This window comes from Garra rufa, chromosome 1, assembly GCF_049309525.1.
Source record: "Garra rufa chromosome 1, GarRuf1.0, whole genome shotgun sequence".
NCBI classification, from domain to species: domain Eukaryota; kingdom Metazoa; phylum Chordata; class Actinopteri; order Cypriniformes; family Cyprinidae; genus Garra; species Garra rufa.
Genome location: NC_133361.1, coordinates 22,808,664 through 22,830,495, shown reverse-complemented (window position 1 = coordinate 22,830,495; position 21,832 = coordinate 22,808,664). Strand labels below are relative to the sequence as shown.

The 21,832-nt window shown below is 36.5% G+C and overlaps 1 protein-coding gene across 1 annotated transcript in view; it reads left to right on the top strand.

Annotated features, from left to right (window-relative positions):
- Nucleotides 1–21,356, top strand: part of LOC141296982 (Na(+)/H(+) exchange regulatory cofactor NHE-RF2) — a 37,839-nt gene extending 16,483 nt beyond the window's left edge. Inside the window, exon 3 of the mRNA XM_073827651.1 lies at nucleotides 21,222–21,356. Within this exon, the coding sequence (XP_073683752.1) occupies nucleotides 21,222–21,356 (135 nt within the window). The remainder of the gene's footprint in view (nucleotides 1–21,221) is intronic.
- Nucleotides 21,357–21,832: the final 476 nt, after the last annotated feature.

Here is a 21,832-nt window from a genome sequence, read left to right as displayed (position 1 = left end):
GTTGGGTTGCTAGGTGGTTCCCTACTGACCTAAATCAAAGAGCCCATCTCCAATTCTCCAGAATATTCTGGACCTTACGTATGTGTCCATCAGTGCATGCTATGGGAATTATTTTTACTCTTTTCATCATCGGTCAGGTGGAAACTGTAAGTCAAAGCGCTCTGAATAAATAACAACACACCTCATCTCAAGACGACGCACGATTTGAGGAATCATTCGTGTAGCACAAATCCTCAGCGTTGGTTTAATTCCTAACCACAAGCATGAGCAATAGTAATGGTGATGCTTGTATAACACCTCTAATAATATAATCCACAATGAATCACTTGGATCTTGCACTTTTGGCGATTACATTACAGTCATTTTTGCTCTCACTTTTTCCGTTCTTATGTGGTTCGATCTCTGCAAAACCTGCGCTTTTCTCACTGTATGTCATACAAACCCCACTAACACTTCGTTCACACTTTTTCGCAGCTTCTAGACGTTCACTCATTGTGAGACACTCATAAATGCGAGCAAACGTGTCCAACCATGACCCGATGACACACTATGAGCCATAAATGATATGAGAGCGGATCTTTCAGTCTTTAGATTATAGTCTGTTTGCACGCTTTAGAAACCTGGGCAATATAATTTAAGACCTGCTACAATTAAAATAAAAATAACTGATCTCACAGTATACCGTGCATAAAAAACTAGACCACTGGAATTAGTTTTTAAACGTTCATCCTTTAAAAAAATTTCAACATGCAATAAAAAGACACTCAGCTTGCATGTTACAAATGATGTGCGTGATAGGGTCTGCATGTCTTTTGCTGAACAAAATAAGTACCTCATAATCTCTGAAAACACTTTAAGGATCCCAGGATGGTGTGCAGAGCTGTAAAATCTTCATAAACTGGGGACCTGCGGCGAGGACCGTAAAAAAAAAAAAAAAAAAATGACTGTCATGCTTGTCTAGGAGTGTAATGCATCACAGGAACATGTTTAAACCTCTGTTAGAAGTAGAACAGCATAAATCCTTTTAAGAAACCTTCAAAATGTGTTTGGACGCATGCAATGTATATACTGTAAATCCTAAATGTATTTAGTGTAAACTTGTTGCATTAGATGAAGTGTCTATCTGTGCTTCACATTTCCTATACTTTTTTGGTCAATTTCCTTTTTATCAACTGGGTGTATGACCTTAGGTTTACACACGTAGAAACATCATTTCACAGTTTTAATTTATAAAATGTCCATAATACTTGTGTATGTACGTACATATTGGAAATCCATTTAAATGTATTATTTACAGTGTGACCCTGGACCACAAAACCAAGTGTCATTTTTTGAAATTCAGATTTATATAAGCATAAATAAGCTTTACATTGATGTGTGGTTTGTTTTTGGTATTTAAAAAATCTGGAATCTGAGGGTGCAAAAAAAAAAAAAACATTTAAAGTTGTCCAAATGAAGTTAACAATGCATATTACTAATCAAAACTTAAGTTTTGATATATTTATGGTATAGGAATTTTACTAAATATCTTCATGGAAGTTCGGAACATGATTTTTATTTAATATCCTAATGATTTTTGGCATAAAATAAAAATTTATAATTTTGACCTATACCAGTGTATTTTTGGCTATTGCTACAAATATACCAGTGCAACTTAAGATTGGTTTTGTGCTCCAAGGTCACATAGTTTGTATCTTTTATTTTAGAATTGTAAACATTTTGCTTAATTAAATTAATGTAAATAATATAATTGAATATAAATATCTAAAATACATATTTAAAAAACATTAAATTAAAAAAAGATCTTAAATATTTAACTTATTTTAATTGGAATTAAAAAATAAAAAAGTACAATTAACAATTTATTTTCTTTCATTTTGGAAATCATAAATTACAAATTAGCATTTTTAATAACAAATAATATTAATATTCTTTTAGAAAAGAATGCTGTAACATTTATGACATGCATAATAAAGTGTTGAAGTACTTTCTGGAGCCACTGCACTCTTAGTTGCAAACTTTCTAATACTAGATCCACTTTTGCCCCACGAATAGCTTGAATTGTTAGCGGCATGGATTCAACAAGGTGCTGCAAACATTGCTTCAGGCTTCAGGTTGGTCAAGTAACTGTCTTGACTGTGCATTTTTGCTGACACGTCTATATATAACTACTTTTAAAAGTTTACAAAGATAAAACCAAAAGATTGAAATAAATAAATACAGCTAAATGTAAACATTTTTGCATTCAAATATGTGACCCTGGACCACAAAACCAGTCTTAAGTAGCACAGGTATATTTGTAGAAATAGCCAAAAGTATACTGCTCAAAAAAAATAAAGGGAACACTTAAACGACACAATGTACAACAAAGCGTTCCCTTTATTTTTTTGAGCAGTATACATTGTATGGGTCAACATTATTTTCTTTTATGCCAAAATCAGGATATTGAGTAAAGATCATGTTCCATGAAGATATTTTGAAAACGTCCTACCATAAATACACCAAAACTCATTTTTTATTAGTATGAACTGCATTTGGACAACTTTAAAGGTGCTTTTCTCAATATTTAGATTTTTTTGCACCCTCTCAGATTCCAGATTTTCTAATAGTTGTATCTCGGCCAAATATTGTCCTTTCCTAACAAACCATACATCAGTGGAAATTCAGCTTTCGGATTATGAATGAATATCAATTAAATCAAATATCCAAAAAAAAAAAAAAAAAGACCCTTTTGACTGGTTTTGTAGCTCAGGGTCACATATTGACATTTAACAGCTTTCTTATTTAAAAAAAAAAAAATTTAGACAATGCTGAACTTCTGACTTTCAAATAAATGACTAAATATATATATATAAAGGCTTATTTCCCTGATACTTTACATGTAGTCACCAGGACCATTTGTATATTTTATGGCTCTGGTTTCCGGTCTCATTCACATCCAGCTATTTTTAACTGTACAAAAGCTTGTTTTACTGCTTGATATTGTAAAATGGGTGTGTCTTACCATGTTATTTTAATGTATTATCTTAATTATGAAGACACTGGTGTGTAATGCAAACAGTTTTACCGTTTACTGCACGTTTTTCTCCTATATAGGAAGTCTCACCCATAGGCTTACTTTCGCAGATTAATGAAATAATGTTCGGTTTGAAAAGACATAATGAAGAAACCGAATAAAACGTTTTCAAAACACACAAGCTGGGCATGGTCCTTAAATAAATGAACAAAAATCTGGCCAAACGATGACAACTTGTTGCTTCTGCATCACAACAACTAAAACGGTTTGCGATTGAAACGCGATTGGCAGAATGCTTGTGTAGTCTACGTATATTTCTCCGGTTGGACTCTTAAATTAAGCGCTCAAACTAGCCTATAGTACGACCACAGTATTCTTTGAAGTCCTATCCGATTCCAGCGTTTTACCTTTTGTCAGTGAAGGGCAGCTGCAGCCAGTGAAACCGGAGCGCTGCAGTCAGACAGGCCGAGAGGGCGGCAGTGCGCGTCTCCATGGCGACGCAGTGTTTTTGTTAGCATGCGCGTGAGTCAGAGCAGCAGTGAGTCACAGTCAGGAGGAAATTCTCTCTGTTCTCGATTCACACAACCACACACTCTCACCGAAGCCAAATAAGGACAACAGCTCGGAGAGAGAGAGAGAGAGAGAGAGAGACGGGAAATCTGTCCTGTCAGTGGCCGGCTAAGAGTTTGTGAGTCGAGGGAGGGAGGGGAAGGGTCACACCCAGCAACTTCACACCTCAGTTTGCTGGCTAAACAGCTCGATTTAGGTGATAATATTTCACTCGATGAGTCACATTGCAAATGGTTTAGCAATTTCGCGATGATAAAGTGGCCTTCAGCTTTTGTAGTACAACCCCAGCCCTTTCTGGTGGTTTTAGGTTATGAATGAACAACTGTACAGTGATGTTATCATATGCTAACACTGGTTAGTGGATAGTGGCAAGTCCATTCACTTTTGTTTTTAAATGTAACTTTATCCACCTAGGCAGATGTAAGCCTATGACGGGGTGAGACTTCAGATTCTTCTTAAAGGGGCTATATGCAACTTTTCCCCCAAAATAAACGTAACAATAGCCTTTTTATTTGACCATTTATGACTCAAACACCTTGTCAGCTCACAGTGGGTGCACCTATAAGCCTGTATCCTATTTTTCCTGTTTTCTGTCGGGTCAGATTTTTCACGCACTGTCTGCGGTTGTGACGTCAAGCGTCAATTAGCCTACACTCGCAAGCAGTGCAATGGATTGTGCGAATACACAGAAGAGACCCAGGACAACTCTGACACCAACAGTAACTCCACAAAAGACTAAAAAAGTTAAACCCCTGACAAGTGCCTGAAAAAGATCAAAGATTGAGAGCGACCGGCACCGAGCAAGGACTAGAGTGAACATCGGCTTCGCATTTGATCCTTGGAGGGAGCTCAGACAATATATGTATTTGACTGTTCTTACCTCTGTAAAATAATGTTGACTTCTTTGCAGCGGATGACTTGTGAAGTGTGCACGTACGAGCGCGCGCTGCGAGAGCGAGCAGAAAGGAAGAGCAGTTCCGTTTTTTGGCCACAGGTGTCAGTCGCGAGTTTAAATTTCAGAAAATTGCATATAGCCCCTTTAAAGGAACACTCCACTTTTTTTTGAAAACAGGCTCATTCTCCAACTCCCCCCGAGTTAATAAGTTGAGTTTTACCGTTTTGAAATCCATTCAGCCGTTCTCCTGTTTTGGCAATATCACTTTTAGCGTAGCTTAGCATAGATCATTGAATCCTATGAGACCAATAGCATCGCGTTCAAAAATGACCAACGAGTTTCAATATTTGTCCTATTTAAAACTTGACTCTTCTGTAGTTATATCGTGTACTAGGACCGGCGGGAAATGTAAAGCTGTTTTTTCTAGGCCGATAAGATTAGGAACTACACTCCCATTCTGGCGTAATAGTCAATGAAGTTTGCTGCCATAACATGGCCGAAGCAGGTGCAGTAATATCACGCAGCACATGGCAGCACAACGTGACCAACTGCATGCACAGGAAGTGTTACTCGTTGGAAGTTACCCAGCTGGGAACTAATTTCAGGTGCTGTGTGATATTACTGCGCCTGCTGCGTCCATATTACGCCAGCAAACTTCCTTGACTATTACAACGGAATGGGAGTGTAGTTCCTAATCTTATCAGCCTAGAAAAGATTAGGCTTTACATTTTCCGCCGGTCTTAGTACACGATATAACTACAGAAGAGTCAAGTTTTAAATAGGACAAATACTCGTTGGTCATTTTTGAACGCGATGCTGTATTAGTCTCATAGGATTCAATGATATATGCTAAGTTATGCTAAAAGTGATATCGCCAGAACAGGAGAACGGCTGAATGGATTTCAAAATGGTAAAACTCAATTTAATAACTCGGGGGGGGAGTTGGAGAATGAGCCTATTTCCAAAAAAAAGTGGAGTGTTCCTTTAACCACTAGAGGGAAATAACAAGAATAATAATAATGTGTAGAGTAAATGATAAAACTGTTTGTATTACAAACCAGTGTATCATAATTAAGATAATACATTAAGATAATATGGTAAGACACACCAATTTGCAATATCAAGCTGCAAAACAAACTGTTTTGCACAGCAAAAAAAATGACTGGCCGTGGATGAGACCGGAAGCAAAACCCATAAAATTTACGAATGAAAAAAAAGGGCGATACATCTAGGTCGCGATATTTCATAAAAGGCACGTTCACACCAAGAACGCTAACTATAAGCCCCTTTTTACACATAAAATTACCAAAGCTACTTAAACGGTAAATACAAAAATGTGCTGTTCAGGGAATGGTGTTCCCTATTTTTAACCGGTAAAGCACCATTCACACACCGGTTTCAAAATACCGGTCAATTCTGTGACATCATTTGTAAACATAGGGGGGTAAACATGGTCAGTATCTTTGTTGATGTTTTCATTTTTGTGTCAAATGTTCACATTCATGCAGCTGCTTTTGGCTCAGAAACATCGTATTAGACAACTTGAAACAGTGCTAACATGGCTTTTTAAAGGGTTCATCGGATGCAAAACTCACTTTTCCATGTTGTTTGAACATTAATGTGTATTGGCAGTTTGTGTACACAACCACCCTACAATGATAAAAAATTTTAATCTTTAAAAGTAATATCCCCTTTTTAAAATTAGGTCATTCTCAGCTTCTTGTCGGTGTGACGATAGTTGATTGAAATGAGCGCCTTACCTTAGACCCGCCCTCACCAAACTAAAACAGTCCGACTCTGATCGCCATTGTGTGACTCAGGTGCAGGGGAAAACAAGAATGTCTCAGATTGAGCGATTGTTGTTGTTGGATGTAATAATGAACATAGCAGTCATCATTTACTCCTGGGATCTGAGCCGCTGAAGATGCAAAAGATTAACATTACTTTTGTTTTTGAAAGGAAAGCACCGATCCCGATCTACATATGCGTCTATGTTCATGCAAATCATTCCTGATGCAGCTTTACTCACAGCAGAAGTGATTATAAGGGTTTTTTATGCATCTTCGGAAATGACCTTTTTTAATGTGCTAGTTAGCAAGTTTCACAGCTAAACATGGCTAAATTCGGCTAAAGTAAACATTGCGGCTCGTCATCCCACTGCAGAGAGGGGCGGGGCGAGCAGAGCTCATTAGCATTTAAAGGAACATGCAACAGAATAGCTCACTCTAAAAAGGTCTGATTTTGACAAGGTAAAAAGAGTACTTTTTACACTGAGAAAGTTTAACCATAAGTATAAGTATGTTATAGACTTCTCATTAAGAACCAAAAGAATCATATCAACTTGTGGAAAATGGGCATCCAATGACCACTTTAAGGCAAATGAATAAATAATACAAATGTGCTGTTTGGACACTGATATTCCGCCTTTCATTTTTGTGTCAGATGTTCACATTCATGCAGCTGCTTTTGGTCCAGAGACATCATATTAGACGACTTCAAACCGAACTACACAGCACTGAGTAAATATGTCATCTGCATCGAATGTTATGATTCACCCAGAACAGATGTTTTACGTCGTACGTGCTCATACCGGTAATCTCTTTACCCGTAATTTACTGCTAATGTTACTAACTAAATTGCCATAACAAATTTACCGGTATTTTTTAAAAGATTCTGATCTATTAATGGTATTTTACCAGTAAATACTTTAAAATACTTAGTATAATCCCCTTTCACACAGTAATACCAGTAAACTGGCATAAAATTACTAGAATAAATATAAAACTGTGCTGTTCAGACAATGGTGTTCCATCTTTTTACCGGTAAAGCACCATTCTCAGACCACTTTCAAAATACAGGTCAATTCTGTGACATAATTTGTAAACATGGAGGGGTAAACGTGGTCAGTATTTTGGTTGATGTTTTCATTTTTGTGTCAAACGTTTACATTCATGCAGCTGCTTTTGGCCCAGAGACATCATATTAGATGACTTCAAACCAAACTACACTGCACGGAGTAAATGCGTCAACTGCATCGAATGTTATGATTCACCCAGAACAGATGTCTTACGACGTACAGGTATTCTCGTTCTTCGTTTACACAGAGAACATTACCGGTCATTTACTGCTAATGTTACAACTACAACTAAATTGCCAAAACAAATTTACCTGTATTTTTGTAAAGGTCCTGTTCACACATGATCTATAAATGGTAAATTATTAGTAATTTACCAGTAAAGACTGTATGTGTGAAAGGAGCCTATATTAGCATCCATGCCACTGACTTGCATTGTATGTAAAAAACAATACTATGGAAATCATTGGCTACATTTATGTTTAACAGAAGAAAGAACCCCATACAGGTTTGGAACAACTTAGGCAATTAATTTTCATTTTTGAGTCAATAATTTATTTAACAATTTTTAGGGCTACAGTTTTGCTGTTTTGTTTTGCTGTTTTTCTTAAAGGGATAGTTCACCCAAAAATGTAAATTCTGTCATTAATTACTGATGTCTTTTCAAACCCATAAGACCTTGGTTCATCTTCAGGAACACAAAATAACATATTTTAATGAAATCCCAGAGCTTTCTGCCCCCGAATAGACAGCAACAGAACTACCACATAGATATTAGGCCCAGAAAGGTAGTAAGGACATTGTTAAAATACTTGCATTGCTGTCTACTGTATGTAGAGTCAGAAAGCTTTGGGATTTCATCAAAAATATCTTTAATTTGTGTTCTGGGTTTGGGTTCGGATCATTTTTAATGACAGAATGTTCTTTTTTTTGGTGAACTATCCCTTATAACAGTTATTAAATATCAGGCTCTCAGTGTTAAACCACAAAGTATAACAATATACCCTGCCTATGGGGCATGTTGTCACAAAAGGCCAACATATATTTTTGTCCCTCTTTGCCAATAATGGTGAAATATATTCAATAGCTTTTAGCTCTTTTGTATTTCAAAACAAGGTATTCAGATCCAATCAGCAGCCTTTTGGAAAACCACGGCACCTTTTGGAAACATAATCCCTACTCATTTTTAAGTGCAATCTTCTGTATTTACTCTGCAGCTGTGCAGCGATGACAGCAGTGTGGTATCTACATTCAGTAAGCAGCCATTTAGCAGTTGCTTTTAGACTGAATTAAAGAGACAGTTCAACCTAAAATGAGAATTCTGTCAGCACTTACTTACTTTCATTTAGTTACAATCCTGTATGACCTTTTTTTCTTCTTTCTCTGAACACAAAAGAAGATATTTTGGAGCAGACAACACTGTCTGACTTTCATTGTATGGAAAAATTTAATGCAAAGTCATACAGGTTTGGACTCTTTAAGTGCTCTTAGACTGACTAAAGTGCTAACATGGATTTTTAAGGCAAATTAATATTGTAGTCTGACTGAAATCAAAGTTTTTAAGTGCATGTAACCATACTGAGATCCAGAGTCCAGGATGCTAGCCATTACACCACGGTGGTCAACCTCAGCACTGTGTGTTTTGGGAATACACTGGATTTCTTCATTGCAAACGTTCTGCCAAAATGACCAAAATTGTGTCTATTCAACCAAAACCAGAATTGTGTTTTGGCAACAGCACTGCCACCCAGATGATGTCAGAAAGCCCTAATAATCACCTTCACAGTAAACTTGCAGTGAAAATCGCTCGGATTTATCAGTATACTTAAGAAGAAAAGTTCTAGCTCTACATTATATATACTTATAATGGTAGGCAGTGCTGGGTAGTTACGAACTGTATTACATTACTGATTACAAATTGCATGACAGAAATGTTAGTTTGTAAATTGGATTACATATATAATGTATTCTGAGTACTTTCTGATTACTTTTAGAGTACTTTTGACAAAATATATTCCATTAACATTAACTTTACATTATGCACATTTTTCTTCCTGTAATAGTGGGTGTTGCCATTTGTAAATTTTATGGGTCTGGCTTCCGGTATCATCCACGCCCAGCTATTTTTAGCTGTACAAAACAGCTTGTTTTGCTGCTTGATATTGCAAATTGTTGTGTCTTACCATATTATTTTAATGTTTTATCTTAATTATAAGCACACTGGTTTGTAGTGCAAACAGTTTTACCGTTTACTGCATGTTGTTATTCTTCTCCGAATTGCGCATAAAAAAAGGTTTTGTCACACAGTGGGTTGTCATACAGTTGCTAAGTGTTGTTTTCAAGAAGCATTACTCATGGTTTATGTTTCTGTCATACATCACTGCAATAATGCAGAGCCATTTTAGGCAGTGCACTTCCTGCGTACCTTTACTGCAGGTCTAAATGTTGCAGAGCAGATTTTAAAGCATGCATAATGGACTGCAGTAGTGGCATGGTAATTATATCGACTGTTTCTGTGGTAATGCATTCAAGGGCTCACATTTATCACGCCGTGGGCGCTCTCCATGAAAGAGTGGCATTGGAAGGGCATCACCGTGAGAAGGAGCCAAAGAAGGCGCATTTTGGGAAAAGGGAGTATATTAGATGTGCATTTATTTATGGAGGCTTGAGAACGGCAGTGTGTCATCGTGACAGTGAATGATCTCATTAAAATGATCTCATGCAGAGGAAGTGCTGGTGCTTTCATTTCCTTTTTTCTGAGATCACTCTGTCTCATTTCCCGTTTACACTGTAAAAGGACTTCATTTAATGCTTAAGTCATTTGCATTCAGATTTAATGTGAATGCATGTGCGAAGCTCACCATAATGATGCTAGGGAGTTGTGGATGGTTGCTAGAGCAGTGCTTAGTGGTTGCTTGATTAGGGTTAGGGTTTTGTTGCAGACGGTCTAGCATCTGTTGTTCCAGCTTTGCTGTTTGAATGAAACAGTTGGAGGGTCACATGCAGATGTATTCTGGGAGCTGATGGGCAGCACGCTGGTCAGCTGGACGGAGTGTGGGAGGGGGGTCAAGTGTGCACAGATTCGGCCCTCACACGTGAGGAAAGGAATGTGTATAGAAACAGCCAGATAGTTTTGGAAGGATTAGTTCACTTCCAAAATAAAAATGTAATGATAATTTACTCATCCCTGTGTAATCCAAGATAGTCCTCTCTTTCTTTCTTTTGAAGTATTTTTCTTTATATAATGGACTTCATTAGGGATCAACGGGTTGAAGGTCCAAATTGCAGTTTCAATGCAGCTTCAAAGGGCTCTACACGATCCCAGCCGAGAAATAAGGGTCTTATCTAGTGAAACGATTTCTAAAAAAATACAAATTTATATACGTTTAACCAAAAATGCTCGTCTTGCACTAGCTCTGCGATACGCGTCTGTGACTTTACCCTTTACGTAATCAAGTTGGAAAGATCATGCGTGGTTAGTTCTTCATCTGTGTACTATAGTTCAAAAAGGTAGGGTATGGCAAAAAAACTATTAAAAAAATGCATTTTTTCCTCCAACATCATTGTTTTACCATTTTTTTTAAAGGGCGTTTGACCCTCTTTGCGCACTCGCTTTGTAAACACTGGGTCGGTGTTTCCGCCTACGTCATGCGTGACCTTTCTAACATGACTATGTATTGCCTGAAGTCAAGCAAGAGCAAGACGAGCATTTGTTGTTAAAAAGTATAAACATTTTTAATTTTTATAATAAAATTGTAGATAAAATTGCTAATTCATTTTTTTTAACTAATAAGCGACTATCATCGGGCCATCCGCAATGTGGATGAGTTTGTTTCTTCATCTCAACAGATTTAGAGAAATTTAGCATTACATCACTTGCTCACCAGTGAATCCACTACAGTGAATGGGTGCCGTCAGAATAAGAGTCCAAACAGCTGATAGAAACATAATAATAATCCACAAGTAATCCACACAACTCCAGTCCATCAGTTAACCTATTGTGAAGTAAAAAACTGTTTGTAGGGAAAAAATGCACCATTAAGATGCTTTTAACGTCAAATTGTAGTTTCCAGCTAAAATACAAATATATCCATACTAATCTTCCTCCAGTAAAAGGTCGTCTTATCTGAATCGGGAGAGAAATATGCACAGATCAAGCACTGTTTACAAGCTGAAAGAGTTCAAAACTGTTTTAAACAAATGTGTTGGTGGATTTTGCTGTGGGAAGACCACAGAAGATGGACTTTTTCACTAGAGGAAGCGTTATTATAGATTATGGACTCATATTTTGGCCAGAAGTGACAGTTTAAAGTTAAATTAATGATGCAGTAGTTTATTATTATCACTTCACAAGATGTTATTTGATGGACTGGAGTTACTGGAGTGTGGATTACTTGTGGATTATTGTGATGTTTTTATCATCAGTTATAAATAAGAGGAATCATACAAAATGCATGTTATTTTTATTTAGTACTGACCTGAATAAGGTATTTACAATCTTTCAGGTCCCACATATTCTTTGGTTTTTCAGCATTTTTGTGTATTTGAACCTTTCCCAACAATGACTGTATGATTTTGAGATCCATCTTTTCACACTGAGGACAACTGAGGAACTCATATGCAACTATTACAGAAGGTTCAAACATTCACTGGTGCTCCAGAAGGAAAAAAGATGGGTTAAGAGCCAGGGGTGTAAACTTTTGAACAGAATGAAGATGTGTAGATTTTTCCTATTTTGCTTTATTTTCATTTAGTACTGCCCTTCAGAAGTTACAAAAGATACTTACATGTTTACCAGGAGACAAAATAAGTTAAATTTACCTTGATCTTTAAATTCAAAAAGTTTTCACCCCCTGGCTCTTAATGCATAATTTTTCCTTCTGAAGCGTCAGTTAGCATTTGAACCTTCTGTAATAGTTGCATATGAGTCCCTCAGTTGTCCTTGGTGTGAAAAGATGGATCTCAAAATCATACAGTCATTGTTGGAAAGGGTTCAAATACACAAAAAATTATAATGATTATAAAAATAGATTTAGCAGACTCTGCAAGGTTATTTGTTCCGACGAAAAAACACTCTCGGAAGAGTAAGTATATTAAGCAATTTTTCATTTTTGGGTGAACAATTTGTTTTTAAAATACTACCTAGCATTAAATTATGGACATTCTTCAAAATAAAAAACAAATCAAACAGGTTTGGAATGACATGAGGGTGAGTAAATTATGACTTTTCATTTTGAGTTGAACAGTTCCTTTATGAAACATGTCCAAAGTGCACGGCTCAGTATTTCAGAGTATGTGCATTAGCTGCTGGGCCACAGCTAAAAAAAAAAATGCTTTTTTGGCAGTTCCTTGAGTGCAACTGCATTGCAGAAACCTGCTACCTGAAAGATCTGTATCATTGCACATGACAATACCTGAATTACCACAAATGAACAAGGAAATGCAACATGACAGTCAAAGAGACCGTGGTCTGAACGGAGGAGAGGGAGGTCCCATTAAGAGTTTATTTCAGTGGGGTATATTTAGACACGACTGTGAAAAAACAGAGAGGAAAAAGAGTGATGTATAAACAGTAGTACGAATCTGATGTAACATAGTGCAATAGGCCCACACACGCAAACACACACACATAGCAACTCATGAGAAAATCTGCTGCAAATTACTCTCAAGGACCAAGAGCAAAGCACACGTTCTGACATTACACATAATGACCGACATAAAGAGAAAGCGGCGCAGAAGTGAGCGAGACAGCTGGAAAATCAATACTATTAATGGCTGCGAGCGGCGCGCGTAACAGTAACGCATAATATCATAGCAGTCCGAGCGCTACACTGCAGCAGCCACAGTGACGCCATTGTGGTTCAAAACGCACTTCCTGTCTGCTGCCACAGTGTTTGTGTTTCATGTTGCCGTGGCAACCGTGAACACATAAATACCAGAGAGAAAAAAAAAGGAGCGAGTGAGAGAGAAACTGAGAAATCGAGGACAAACCCATATGACTAGCCGGAATGAAAAAGCAAATGCATCCAGACAGGGCTTTACTGCTGTGTGTGTGTTGTGGATTAGCAGTGGCCCCTAAAGCAACATTATAATACCTGCTCTTTCCATAGGCTTTTACGGCCTGTCCGAACACATTCCAGCAAATATATGTAACATTATGTAAATGCAAGTGATTGCAATACACATTCAGAACATTTTGAAGGTTTAGAAAAAAAAAATGGTATAATTAACAAGAACCAGTTGTGAAAAACCTTGCTAAATCTGTGTGAAGTATAAAATACTTGCAGATAATATCGTAGAGTAAAGAATACACATTACAAACAAAAATAATTTACTTTTTAATGTAGGTCTTTTTTGTTTGTTTGTTTGTTTTTAGAAGGTTTAATGCTCTGCAAGACTTGCCTTCACTAGAGTGCTATGTGGTCGCCAGGACACTGAAATGTGGTTGCTAAGGTGTTTTGACTGATTGTTGTGGTGTTGTGTGGTTGCTAAGGTGTTCTGACTGGTTGTTGACGTGTTCTGTGGTTGCTAGGCACAGCTCTACAGTTGCAGCTGTTTTGAGTGGTTTTAAAGCACTACTATGTGGTTGCTAGGGTGCTCTGGGTGGTTGCTAGGGCGTTAGTAGGTGGTTGCTTAATGGCCCAAGTTAAAAGATACACAAGTGTGTATGTGTGTTTTGTTTGTTTTTGTTTTGTTTGTTTTATAAACACAAATCTCAGTACACCAGTAATAATCAACATTGTTGTTGTTGTTGTTGGTAACTAAAACTATTTTTATGTTTTTACACTTTTACACTAGGTCCTTTTTTCCCCGTTTTAAAACCCATAACTTTTTCTACGGTTGCGCCTGTCGTTTACACTACTCCTGCGTTTTTGACCCCCAAAAAGACTTTTGAAAACACTGCAAATGAAAATGTTGTAGTTTGAAAACTCTGGGATTGCACTTCAGTGTAAATGAACCAAAATGGAGACTCTCGAAAACACTGCAAACGAAAACGTTTTCGTTTGAAACCTCCTTGGTTGCACTTCAGTGTAAATGGACCAAAACGGAGACTTCCGAAAACACTGCAAATGAAAACATTTTAGTTTGAAAACTCCTTGGTTGCACTTCAGTGTAAATGGACCAAAACGGAGACTTTCGAAAACGCTACAAACGAAAACGTTTTCGTTTGAAAACTCCAGGGTTGCACTTCAGTGTAAATGGACAAAAATGGAGACTCTCGAAAACACTGCAAACGAAAACGTTTTCGTTTGAAACCTCCTTGGTTGCACTTCAGTGTAAATGAACCAAAACGGAGACTTTCGAAAACGCTACAAACGAAAACGTTTTCGTTTGAAAACTCCAGGGTTGCACTTCAGTGTAAATGAACCAAAACGGAGACTTTCGAAAACGCTACAAACGAAAACGTTTTCGTTTGAAAACTCCAGGGTTGCACTTCAGTGTAAATGGACCAAAACGGAGACTTTCGAAAACGCTACAAACGAAAACGTTTTCGTTTGAAAACTCCAGGGTTGCACTTCAGTGTAAATGAACCAAAACGGAGACTTTCGAAAACACTGCAAACGAAAACGTTTTCGTTTTAAACCTCCGGGGTTGCACTTCAGTGTAAATGAACCAAAACGGAGACTTTCGAAAACACTGCAAACGAAAACGTTTTCGTTTTAAACCTCCGGGGTTGCACTTCAGTGTAAATGAACCAAAACGGAGACTTTCGAAAACGCTACAAACGAAAACGTTTTCGTTTGAAAACTCCAGGGTTGCACTTCAGTGTAAATGGACAAAAATGGAGACTTTCGAAAACACTGCAAACAAAAACGTTTTCGTTTGAAAACTCCAGGGTTGCACTTCAGTGTAAATGAACCAAAACGGAGACTTTCGAAAACACTGCAAACGAAAACGTTTTCGTTTTAAACCTCCGGGGTTGCACTTCAGTGTAAATGAACCAAAACGGAGACTTTCGAAACACTGCAAACGAAAACATTTTCATTTGAAAACTCCAGGGTTGCACTTCAGTGTAAATGAACCAAAACGGAGACTTTCGAAAACACTGCAAACGAAAACGTTTTCGTTTTAAACCTCCGGGGTTGCACTTCAGTGTACATGGACCAAAACGGAGACTTTCGAAACACTGCAAACGAAAACATTTTCATTTGAAAACTCCAGGGTTGCACTTCAGTGTAAATGGACCAAAACGGAGGCTTTCGAAAACACTGCAAACGAAAACTTTTTCGTTTGAAATCTCCGGGGTTGCACTTCAGTGTACATGGACCAAAAAGGAGACTTTCAAAAACACTGCAAACGAAAACGTTTTCGTTTGAAAATTCTGTGTGTTGCACTTCAGTGTAAATGAACCAAAATGGAGACTCTTGAAAACACTGCAAACTAAAACGTTTTCGTTTGAAAACTCCAGGGTTGCACTTCAGTGTGAACGGACCAAAACTGAGACTTTCGAAAACACTGCAAACAAAAACGTTTTAGTTTGAAAACTCTGGGGTTGTACTTTAGTGTAAACGGACCAAAACTGAGACTTTCGAAAACACTGCAAACAAAAACGTTTTAGTTTGAAAACTCTGGGGTTGCACTTTAGTGTAAACGGACCAAAACGGAGACTTTTTCGAAAACACGGCAAACAAAAACGTTTTAGTTTGAAAACTCTGGGGTTGTACTTTAGTGTAAACGGACCAAAACTGAGACTTTCGAAAACACGGCAAACAAAAACGTTTTAGTTTGAAAACACTGGGGTTGCACTTTAGTGTAAACGGACCAAAACGGAGACTTTTTCGAAAACACGGCAAACAAAAACGTTTTAGTTTGAAAACTCTGGGGTTGCACTTTAGTGTAAACGGACCAAAACAGAGACTTTTTCGAAAACACGGCAAACAAAAACGTTTTAGTTTGAAAACTCTGGGGTTGTACTTTAGTGTAAACGGACCAAAACTGAGACTTTCGAAAACACGGCAAACAAAAACGTTTTAGTTTGAAAACTCTGGGGTTGCACTTTAGTGTAAACGGACCAAAACGGAGACTTTTTCGAAAACACGGCAAACAAAAACGTTTTAGTTTGAAAACTCTGGGGTTGTACTTTAGTGTAAACGGACCAAAACTGAGACTTTCGAAAACACTGCAAACAAAAACGTTTTAGTTTGAAAACTCTGGGGTTGTACTTTAGTGTAAACGGACCAAAACGGAGACTTTTTCGAAAACACTGCAAACGAAAACGTTTTCGTTTGAAAACTCCAGGAACTTTTTCATTTGAAAACTCTGGGGTTGCGCTTCAGTGTAAATGAACCAAAACTGAGACTTCCGAAAACACTGCAAACGAAAACTTTTTAGTTTGAAAACTCCAGTGTTGCACTTCAGTGTAAATGAATCAAAACGGAGACTTTCGAAAACACTGCAAACGAAAACGTTTTAGTTTGAAAACTCTGGGATTGCACTTTAGCGTACATGGACCAAAATGAAGACTTTTGAAAACTGTGTGTCCTTGATGACCGTGTAAACAATAACATAATGCTCATTATGAATGGTCATGTGATATGCGTTTTCATTTGTTATGTAAACTATTTGTTAACTAAAACTATTTTTATGTTTAATAATGTAAATAGTAAACAGAAAACTTTTAACTTTTATCATAACTTTTGCCACGGTTACGCCTGTCGTTGACACTACTCTGGCGTATTCGACCTTTGAAAAACAGAGACTTTCGAAAACAGAGACTTTCGAAAACGCTGCAAACGCAAATGTTTTAGTTTTAAAACTTCAGATTTGAGTTGAAGTGTAAATGGACCAAAACGGAGACTTCTGAAAGCGGCGTATCCCTGACAACCGTGTAAACAATAACATCATACATCATGCATTTTCGGTTGTGTAGTGTAGACGGAGATCATTTTCATTTTAAAATGCCATGTTAAAACTAAAACGCACTAATGTAAACAAGGGCTTTAGAAGAAAATGAGAAATGTTGTCTTGGCAACTAACTAAAATAAATATATCTAAGTTACTACCTAAAACTGAAACTGAATTAAAAATAAATTAAAGCTATAATAAAAGCTCATTTAAACAGCACTGGTAATAATACAAGAAAGAATCACATTACCTGTGTATAAGAGTGAATAAATAAGTAAAAGTTGCATATTTTATAATACACTCTTTTCTATAGTTTTTGTATTTAGAATGTTTTAGATGATTTTAGATAAGTTGTCCTTTTCTCTGATTGTATGAGTCCACTGTACTACACTTCCTAAAAGCATGAGTTGTGTTTATTGTGTGTTGATGTGCGAGTGAAAGAGCGTTGTGTCTTTAGAGGAGCTTGTGTTTCCTCTGAGGAATGCTTGTATAATTAGATCCCCGCTGTCATGACAACCAAACTTGATTTTTAGAGGGGCCGAGACTAGTTCAGTTTTAGAAACCTGAGTCAGTGTCTGCGACTCACACACACGCACACACAAACAAACACACACATAGAATATCTCAGGTGACTTTTAGATAAGCCACACATTAACCCTTATCGCAGCATTCATGAATGTCTATGTATAACAGCCTTGGATTGTGAACTGTGAACTTTGAAAACGCAGGTAGATTATATAATTCACCTTTTTTCTCACTTTGGAGGTCAAAAATGCAGGGATAAAGCATCACAAATGGAAAAAGTATCCTTCTCAAGCTCGTGTGCCAAGTATAATAACGGACAAACTGTTTGTAACCTTCTGATTCAGCGTATGACAAATTCAACCCTCCATAAGTTATTTGACACTATGACATCCTGACCACTGACTGTAAACAGCAAAAGAGTAAACTCAAGCCAAGAAATATTAAGATATGAGGTAAAACCTGGATGGAAGCTGAATGTGTTGGAGTCAGCAGCATTTCTCTGGGTTGCTGTGAGACTGGCGTGTGAATGTGTGAGAGGAATGTGTGATGTCCAGACAGACAGCCAGTTGTTCGGACCCTGTTCTTCGGGCTGTGTCTGGGGAGGGTCCAGGTAGGAGGAGCGGACAGTTGTAAAGTGTGTTTGAGCGCAGAGTAAACACATGTCTCTGAGTGCTGGAGGAGGGTTCGTGTTTGTCAGTGTGTGTATGTCTGTGTCTGTCCTGTAAACACTGTGCAGGTGTGACCCTCTTTGTGTCCTTCTGACCCAATACAAGTGTTGACATGCTGTAAACGCCATTCAAATGTTTAAATGAAGCACCAGCATGAATGAAAGTGTCTGGAAATGAACAACAGGTGTAAAAAATAACCAAAACCAAAAGTAGTTTTACTTAACAGTATCTGTTTCTAATGAAATAAATCTAATACAATGTCAGATTATTATATATACTTTAAAATAGTATTTATTCCTGAATTTTCAGCATCATTACTTCGGTCTTCAGTGTCACATGATCCTTCAGAAATCATTCTAATATGCTGATTATTATCAGGGTTGGAAACAGTTGTGCTGCTTAATAATTTTTTTGGAACCTGTGATAATTTTTATGATTCTTTGATAAATAAATCATTAAAAAGAACAGTATTTATTTAAAATAGAAAACTTTTTAACAATAAACACTGCGTTCAAAGTTTGGGGAGTAATTTTTTTTCTTTCTCTCTTTGAAAGACATTAATACTGTTATTCAGCAAGGATGTGTTAAATTGCTAAAAAGTGATAGTAAAGATTTCTATTTTGAATAAATGCTGTTCTCCTGAAAACATATTAAGCAGCACTGTTTCCAACATTGATAATGAAAGTAATTAATCAGTATATTAGAATGATTTCTGAAGGATCATGTGACACTGAAGACTGGAGTAATGGCTGATGAATATTCAGCTTTGCATCACAGAAATAAATTATAATTTAAAGTACATTAAAATGAAAAAATGTTATTTTGAATTGCAATAATATTCCGTAATATTGTTTTTTTTTCTGTATTTTTGAAAAAATAAATGGAACTTTGATGAGCATAAGAGACTTTAAAAAAATAAAAATAAATAAAAATCGTACTATTCCCAAACTTTTGAGCTGCAGTGTATATTTAAATATTACTGTATAGCATAGTAAATTGTTTAGAAAAAATTAACTGTTATTATTATTTAACCAAAATATCTAATTGTATCATATTATATAAAATGTATTGCAGTATATATTTTTATGTATTATTTAAATACACACACACACACACACACACATATTTAAATATTGTATAGCGTAGTAAAGTGTTTAGAAAAAGTGCATTAAAAATTATTATTTTTATTATTAAATAACCACAATACACACGTTTAAAAAATGTTTAGAAAAAAATATATATATTATTATTATTATTATATAACCACAATATATATTTGTATAACATATTATATAAAATGTATTGTAGTATATATTGTATAGTAGTGTTTAGACAAAATAAATTTTTTATTATAATTATTATTAATATATAACGTATTATGTACAACAAATATTTGTATATCATATTATATAAAATATATTGCAGTATATATTTTTTACATATTAAATACAGATATTATAGTATAGTAAAGTGCATACATATACATATACACTCATATAATAATACATTACTATATATATATATATATATATATATATATATATATATATATATATATATATATAATTTAAATATTATTGTATAGCAAAAAGTGAATGTTTAGAGAATAGTTAAGGTACTACAGATACTAAATAAAGTTATATAGTATGCTGTTCTCTATGTATTGTATATACATACAGAACAGTATAGCACAGTAAAGCATTTAGCACACAAAGTAAGATGTTAAATGCCATGTAAATCTATTTTCAGTGTGGTGTAGTGTAATATAGTATGTAGAGTATATTTCTTGATGTTTAAGAAAAAGTACACTGAGTAATATGGATATGAGTAATCTACACTACAGTATAGAATAAGTATAGTACAGTATATATTATAGATGTGGTTTACAGTTCTACAAAGTATTAATATAATGTTGTTTTGTGAAGTAAAGTATATTGTAGTATGGTGTAGTCCAGTGCAGAATGCATACGTATGCTATAATATGGTAAAAGATAGAGAAAGAAAGCGATCACATGTTGTTGTAGTAGATAAAACTCAACAGATGCAGGTGAAACAGTGATTGGAAGAGATCAGATGAAACGTGAATAGCTTGAGGTGTGTGTGTGTGTGTAGAGGGAAACAGTGTCTCTCTTTTATGAGCTCTTCTGCTGTATAATTGCTCCCTGCCTCTTCCTGTGATCCACGCTGATGGAGGGAGGGCTCAACTTCTGACGTTATACAAATAGGAATTCCCTTCACTGGTCTCTCTCGCTCCGCTCTCATTCACTTTCACCCCGTCTGGCCCCCAGACGAACTCTCTCTCTCTCTCTCTCTCATCTCTCTTTCTTTCTCTCTCTCTCCTATATAAACACTCATAGCTTCTATACAAGAGACAGACACTCCCTCTGAGACAACTGCTATAAGGTTCCTCTCACGCTCTGAACGGAGGAGATACAGAGAGAGAGAGAGCAGTCAGATCATCCAGGTAAGTCCAGCGTCACACTTTTGAACTTTCAGTAACATCTGCATGTGGTTTCTCCACTACCCGTTATCGCTCTTTAAGTTTTCAAGGCGTTTTGGCTTAAAAACACCCCTTGTTCAGCACTCTGGAAGTTTGTGGTATAGTCAGTGATGTTGGGACTGACTTTTCGAGCTCAGCCAGACAAGTGATCCACTTGAGCGTCCAGAGGAAAGGTCATCCGTAAATAGTTTCTTAGAATGGGCCGTCTGAGCGACTGCGCGACATCTGTCAGCCAGACATGAGTTCGGGGCGGCGTGAAGCGGAGGTCATAAAAACGCACTCAAAACAAGGAGTGCGAGGATGAGGCTGTGGAGAAAAGCTCAAACATTCTTCTCATTGTTCTCAAGTCTCGGAAGACCGTGCCAGACGCTGCACAGCCAAAACAACTTTCAGAGGAAGGAGGAGAGAAAAAAAAAAAGTGTGGCAAAAACAGAAAGGCCGAGCCGGGAGTGTTAGACGAGGTGTCCAAGCTGGAGCGCTAGATCACAGGAGAGCCAAAGCGACCTGAGGTGATTATTCCTCTTGTGCTCTTTCAGAGTAAGAATAAGAAAACCTGACAGTCTAGTCGGTTGAGTCAAACGTTAATATAACAAAGTTATATAAAACGAAATAGTCTAGTGTAGTATGGCACAGTGTATAATATATTGAAGCGCTTAGTACATAGTGTTCAGTTTGATATTCTGTAGTGTACAATATAAGCTTGTAGTGTAATAAAGTATAGTACAGTATACTACAGTAAAAAAGACGTTTTATAGTAAAATAGTATAGTGTTGTATAGTACAGTACAGTGTATAATATATTGAAGCGTTTAGTACAACATACTCTTCAGTATGATATTCTGTAGTGTACAATATAAGCTGGTAGTGTAATAAAGTATAGTACAGTATACTATAGTAAAAAAAACGTTTTATAGTATAATAGTATAGTGTAGTATAGCACAGTGTATAATATATTGAAG